The sequence below is a fragment of the Rhodamnia argentea genome, chromosome 6 (assembly GCF_020921035.1).
Source record: "Rhodamnia argentea isolate NSW1041297 chromosome 6, ASM2092103v1, whole genome shotgun sequence".
NCBI classification, from domain to species: domain Eukaryota; kingdom Viridiplantae; phylum Streptophyta; class Magnoliopsida; order Myrtales; family Myrtaceae; genus Rhodamnia; species Rhodamnia argentea.
Window position 1 is genome coordinate 28,005,734 of NC_063155.1, and position 6,862 is coordinate 28,012,595.

Genomic DNA, 6,862 nt, shown 5'->3' on the forward strand with positions numbered 1-6,862 from the left:
CGCCGGCAGTTGGTCCCACGCTTTGAAATCAGGTGGAGTATTTCTAATCGCACAGCGACTGGTGTCGATTTGGACTATTTGCGGCCCTTATCCATGATGTGCCGTTTAAATGATCTGAAATTTTTTCTGTGGGTATGTATGTGAGTTTCGCAAATGTGTCATCTGTACATTTGTAATTAAGCATAGTTTATACTAAAATTCCTATGTCGAAGAAAATAAAATACAACAAAGCATGCACAAACGAACGAATTGCGCGAACCCATATTTTATACCGTCTCGAAGTTACTATTTTTTCGGGTACGTCCTTTTTTCTAGTATCGAAACGAAAAATGAGAGTTAGATCGGAAGAGTGTTCTTGCGGTCCTCATCATATCTCAACAAGGACTTGATAGATTTTATTTTATTTTTCTTTTGTGAAACATTTACAAGGAGAGAAGGACCTTACCAAAACTCGCCGATAAGGCAAGGTGATTGTGGAGTGAAACTCGCGTGAGGATTACAAAGGGCAAGATTTACTAATTTAAATTAAATTCTCACGACTTCTCATTAAAGAAGAGCCGATTACTATTTAGAATATCTAAAAGTATGTGTGTGTATATATAATTCTGAATTTTTACCCAATATGCAATTTGATTTATGAACTTTTAATTTGTTCAATATGATTTATGGACTTTAACTCAATTTGCAATGTGGTCATTGAAATTTTAATTTGTTCAATTTAATCTATAAACTACATGAAATGAAAGGATAATATTGAACATTTTCATATATTTTAGGGGTTAAATTGAATATGTATAAAAAATTCAGAGTCTAAATTAAATAAATTAAAAGGTCAACGGATCACATTGCACATCTTAGGAAAGTTAGGGGGCCGCACTTAGCGTTATTATATATGTGTAGGCACTGCAAAAAAGATGGATTATCAAATTAATGGCACCATCTTGGCCGTTGCTTGTGAATGTGCACGTGTTCGACTTTCCCAGGGTGTCAGAGATGAGTCTGATTGGGCGAAAAAAGCTCCCCGTGAAACAGGACACATGTCACACGGGATAAATAAGGGGACATTGGATCCAGCGTTAACCGCGTGGGAATGGGCATGATGTCCGGTCAACACTGTGTTATCCACCCCATGAATCATGATTCATCTTTCCTCGTACCGAAGGCTGCATTTCTTCTTCATATGTTAAATTGCGAGATCAACGTTATCCGAAGTTCTCGATGTGATCAACATTCACGACGTCGTTCGACAATAATTACGGATTATATGTATGATCTAAGCGATGATCTGTTTCTGGCCTAAATAAATGGAATCCTCTGTTCATAACTGCCTCTGAAGAACGACTACCGACATTTTCACGAAGAGAGACGCGGAGTTTTGGTCAGCTTATGCATAGCAGATCAACGAATGCCATTTTCCCGATTGAATCCCACTATTAGTTTGGTGAATTGTCTTTAGCAGGAGCAAGAGGCTAGTGCGCGTGTAATAGACGTATAGAGATGTTCTATAAAGAGATGAGATGCTCAACATTAATCTGACTTTTTAACTTTTTTCTTCCTCATTAATTTCCTGTTTTCAAGGAAGGGCTACTATACTGTAATGGAGGAGCAGCGGAGCAAACATCCAAAAAAGAAGTCACAGATCAGATATGGCTTGTGGATTGAACCTTGATGGAGGAAGAAAGAGACGACACCGCCTCTCCGACCGTCAAGAAGAGGTTATCTGGCCTTAGCAGGCCCTCCCCTTCATCTGCTCTCTGCAATTTCTCCATCACCTCTCCGAGAGGATTCGCCAACACAAGCTGCGCGGCGCGAGTTCGACGTTTACCCCGAGATTCAAGTTCTCATTAACCGAAAGGGAAGGAAAGGAAAGGGAAGGAAAGGAAAGGAAAGCGGTTTCTGGAGTACTTACCTCGATGCCCTTCTTATCCATGGCTTTTCTCAGATCCTTTAAGAGCGATACTCCGCTTGTGTCTATGGCACTCACAGCTGAGATGGCAACGAGGACGTTTGTTATGCTTCAAGATCATTTACATGGTTCCAAAGGCTTTTAAAACAATGCCATCGTCGCTCCTTAGTATATCCAAGCCACATAATGTGAAAAATGTTCGTGTTTGTCGGAACGACAAATTAACTTAATCTCCCTATCATCTTGCTTGTGAGCAATCCATAAATGGAAGCGAAGATAAACATACCTGACAAGTCCAGAATCACAAACCGAAGGCTCGACTGCTTCTTCGCATCTTCTTCCGTTTCGTGATCTTCTATCCATCTTAAGATCCTGTTACACCCAAAATCAAGATAACAGGTACATGAACATTCCTTTTCTATCCTGATAAACTAGTTGAGCAGCTGAGTAGTTTATGCAGCAACTAGTTACCTTTCATTCAGGTAAGTTGTGTTAGCAAAGTTAATTGGAGCTTCAATGCTCAAAATGAGGAAACCGGGGACTCTCATGGTTTCCTTGTAGTGATGAAGATTCCGATAGATATCCGTTCCGGGGATATTTCCCAATATAACCGTCTTCGGCCTTGTGATTTGCAGGAGGATCTTGAATATGGAAATACCAACCTGCCAAACAACACCATGTCACTTTGTTGTGGAGTCATTGCCATGAAAATCGACAGAGTTCAAGAAAAGAAGAGCAACATAAATCGAAGAAAATCCAAAACTTACTGCAATGGCGAGACCAACTTGGACGGAGATGAATACGACGCCCAGGAAAGCGCACAGCATCACGACAAAGTCGAATTTGTCGATCTTCCATATGGCATAAGCAGCAGGAATGTCGATGAGGCCTATCACCGCGGTGACGATGATTGCGCCCAGCACGACGTTGGGAGTGTATTGGAACAGAGGCATGAGGAAAAGAAGAGTAACCATCACAGTCACAGACATCACTACGTTTGACACTGCTGTCTTCGCTCCGGCATTGTGATTCACGGCCGACCGCGAGAAAGCACCTGAAAAAATGCGTACTCACAAGAAAACTAGGCTTCAATGTCCCCCCTTTATCTGGTGCGCTTTCCTTTCAAAGTATTCTGATAAAAATAGGAGCCTTCGGCGTCTAAGAGGAAACCGAACCTGTAGTGACGTAGCATGAAGTAGAGGAACCGACGATGTTCATGAGGCCGATGGCAATCATCTCCTTGTTTCCATCCACTTGGTAGTTCTTCAGAGTAGCAAATGTCCTCCCTACCGCAATTCCTTCCTGCAGGACACAGCCTCAATCTTAGGAAAAATTGCCTTATCGCTTACCGGTATTTCCTGTGTCTTAGCTCAAGCTTCATCTACAAATACACATAGCCACAAGAAACATCTCCAGGACTATCCTCGTTTTCAACAGAGTTTAGTGTTTCAACTCCTATCGAGGCAAGCGGCACATTAATTTCAACAAATCATACACAAAAGCGACCTTATTCTCTGAAACTATCTTATGAAATTCTTGCCGTGCTATCGTTCTGAAACTCTTTCATGTGCCCTTATCGTCTAAAACCTGTCTTTCTCCAATACGTTGCCTAACATCTTTAACAGTTTTAGCACAATTTGTTAGCATCCCTAGCATTGCCCATGAAGGGACCGTGCGAAAGTCCACTCACAGTGAGGGAGATGATGCCAGTGATGAGTCCAGTCTTGATGACAAGAACCAGATGGCTGCCATGGAAGTGCAACATGTTCCAGGAAGGAGGGTTGAGGCCTTCTTGTAACTTCCCAATCTGAAAATTCAACCGACGATATGATATGATCGAGAATCGACAGACAGGGCAGACATTACTATTTACAAGAACTCAGAGAGGAAATAGATTGTAATACCACGCTGATGCTGTGGCGTTGAGCCTTGAAGGCTAACACGAGGAGGGTGGAGAGGATGACGGACACGAGCGGAGCGCCTGCCGACACCCAGAACAGCTTCGGCCTTCTCATGCTCTGCACGGAGTGACGCGCACACCCAGTCATCATCAACACAGCCCAAACATTACACTCTTTCCTTTTGCCAAGCCAACTTGCGCCACAATGTTCTTAATCTTATTTTTGGCGGTACAACTTTGATTGGGATTCAAAGAAGCAGAGACCATAAGTCAGAAATAACTTGCTTAAACACTGGTGCAAAAGGTTTTCATATGTACAGTTTTTTTTGTGACCGTTGAGAATAACAGATGTTGTAGACCCAAAATTCTTAAAGTAATAGGCCCCACAATAATTTTTAATTATTTATTATCTATATTTTTTTTTGGCTCATAACATGCTGTCAATCTCATAATAGTTAAAAGAAAATAGTAATGTAAGCATATTCCTTCTAATTATGTGTAATTTATTTATTATTATTAGAGATCGTACTTAGTTCAATCAAAGGCAAATTACTCGGTAAAGTTGACAACGCGAGACAAATGAGTGGCTCAACTTCGCGCGATCTATATAGATATTAGAATATACATTCTTAAATAAACCATGCGAGACGTCTATTAAATATCTTTATATAGGTCACGGCATCTCATATTTTTGCGATGGCTAAAATTTATTTCTGTTTTGATTTTTCTGGTATGCTTTTATTTCTGTTGACTTACGACGTGTCGAGCCACCAGAAGCAGCACCAGGAAGCACACCCCCATCAGTACCGTTTGCCACGACCACTGCACACACCATAAAGCAAAAAACCATCCACGAGTTCAGCTCCAAGTCAACCGCTTATAGCCGCTAATATGCATAGCCTAGCCTGCGTCAGCAGTCAAAGCTCTGACGTAGTCGCACTTTTTTCATAAGAAGATTTGCCTGCCTCATGCAATTGAGTTTCAGACAACCCGTTAGGGCGTTTGTATAGAAAATCCATTTTTCTGTGCTCTGCTCGCAGCTGAGCTATGTGCTGTTTTCTTACCTGGGCAGGTCAAGACAAACTGACTAGATCTCACAGATCCGGAAAGCAGGAGAGATACACGTGAAAGCGACAAGGGAATTAGAAGAGCTCTGAATTTTTTTGGCTCCAAAATAGAAGAGCTTCTCAGAGGAATAGTCGAATCACCTCGTTGGTGCGGCGGAAGACAGAGGTCAAAACAGGGACCAGACCCATCTGCTTCGTGAAGTTCACGATCCCCAGCAGGCTCTTCAGCTGTTGCAGCGACACTATGATTGCAGCCCCGGCCATGAACCCGATCAGGGTCGCCTTCGACAGGAAGTCGATGATGAATCCCAGCCTGTCAGTTGCCCGAAAATCAGTAAAAATATGAAATCCGAGGGGGAATTGAGATGGTGCCAGAAGACCGAACCTTAGCAGTCCCAGAGAAGCTTGGAAGAGGCCAGCGAAGAAGGTGGAAGAGAAGGCGAGCTGGAGGAACAAGAGCGGCTGCTTGGCGGGCGACACCTCTTGCCTCAGCATCGACCCCATGATCAGCGACGCTATCGACACCGGCCCCACCGCCAGATCCCTCGAGCTCCCCAGCACCGCGTACACCAGAGGAGGTACGAAGCTTGAATCTTCCATTTACAAAATCAAATTCAACACCCAACGACACAAAAGGCGAGAAAATATACATATCGTTAATGAAACAGTGCGTAATTTGATGCGGCGAGCAAGAAGAGGAGGAGAGCAGTCCACTCACAGAGACCCACAATGGGTGGTAAGCTCGCCAGCTTCGCATAGCTTATTCCCTGCACATTAAGATAGACACGAATCTCAAAAGTATTAGCTTTAATCAGTAGCTACTTGAAAAGTCGGTGTACTCTAAGAAGTTAGATTTAAATAAGGATATTATTAGCCATTTAGTGACCAAGTGTCGAATGTAGGCAAGCAAAAGTATAAGTGTGCGTGAGGTTAGGTGACGGCCTTGACATGAGGAGCAAGTGAGGTTACCTGAGGGATGGCCAAGCTGGCGATGGTGAGGCCGGAGACCACGTCGGACTTGAAGAGATTGAGGCTGTAGTTGGGGCCCCACTGGAGGATCGGGAACACGTACTGGGCGGCGAGGATCCACCTCGTCCTGGCTGGCTGCCCCTTGAACTGCCGGAGCGGGTCGTCGGGGAAGAACGTCTCCTTCAGCCTCGACCCCAGCTTCTGGGCCATCGTCCTCGCAGGCGGCGCCGCCACCCTGTGTACCTCCATCGCCGTTATCTCCATGCAGTGCGACCGGGAGTCGAGACTACTCGTCGTCATGTTATGACTAGGGTTCGGATCCATGTGAGGCAGGGAGGTTAATGGCCGAGGTGATTTCTAGTGTTGCGTCTCTTTGGTTTCAAGGTTTATGATTTGAGCACACAGCGGCAAGCTTTGCTTTTTATTATGTGATCATTGTGATGTAGCAGTACCATCCCATCGATCGACGACCGCTACCAAACAAAACTTCTCTGTAGGTGAAAGTTCTTCGGTTTTTCTCTCTGATTTTTTTTTTCTAAGGTGACATATGGTAGGAGAGCCTTATTATTATTATTATTATTTTGGTCATAAGGAGAGCCTTATTTAAGTAAGGTGTATTTGTTGAATTGGGAGAGTTGACCACACATTCACATTGCATGGAACTTCTTTCATGTAGTGCTTATTTTTAAGGCATTGTTATTTGTGCATGTGGGGTTCAAGGTTCCAAGTCAATATCTGCAATGAAACCTTTCTATGGCTACACCAATATTGCCATGCTTTGGGCATATGTAGCATTAAGTTGGTGCCCAAATAGGTTTGATGTTTAACATTAGCAAGCATTGATTCTTTTGGTGTGAACTCATCTCCCTCGTCCTCATAATACATACATATCTCGGAATCTGAAAAAAAATAAAAGAACCGTAATAGCTCAGATGAAAAGAGATTGTATAACGTGCAATGATACCCCGTACAGATTCATTCAAACACCCAATGGTACTAACCTAATGCATCGTGGTTTAG

At 43.3% G+C, this 6,862-nt stretch overlaps 1 protein-coding gene across 1 annotated transcript; it reads right to left on the reverse strand.

The window, feature by feature from the left end:
* Positions 1–1,521: 1,521 nt before the first annotated feature.
* Positions 1,522–6,240, reverse strand: LOC115726978 (probable sulfate transporter 3.3). The gene is made up of 13 exons (XM_030657085.2): positions 5,843–6,240; positions 5,592–5,640; positions 5,259–5,466; positions 5,015–5,186; positions 4,563–4,628; positions 3,811–3,924; positions 3,597–3,713; positions 3,082–3,208; positions 2,674–2,960; positions 2,378–2,568; positions 2,193–2,278; positions 1,910–1,986; positions 1,522–1,799 (listed from the first exon to the last, which is right to left on the reverse strand). The coding sequence occupies exons 1-13, from the start codon at positions 6,164–6,166 to the stop codon at positions 1,641–1,643; spliced, it is 1,977 nt and encodes a 658-aa protein (XP_030512945.1). The 5' UTR covers positions 6,167–6,240; the 3' UTR covers positions 1,522–1,640.
* Positions 6,241–6,862: the final 622 nt, after the last annotated feature.

Coding starts and splice junctions, on each gene's coding strand:
- LOC115726978 (XM_030657085.2), bottom strand. CDS start 6,166: ATGGATCCGAACCCTAGTCATAACATGACGACGAGTAGTCTCGACTCC. Junction 2,569..2,673: donor AAGTTGGTCTCGCCATTGCA/GTAAGTTTTGGA, acceptor GTTGTTTGGCAG/GTTGGTATTTCCATATTCAA. Junction 1,987..2,192: donor TGTGATTCTGGACTTGTCAG/GTATGTTTATCT, acceptor TTGCCATCTCAG/CTGTGAGTGCCATAGACACA.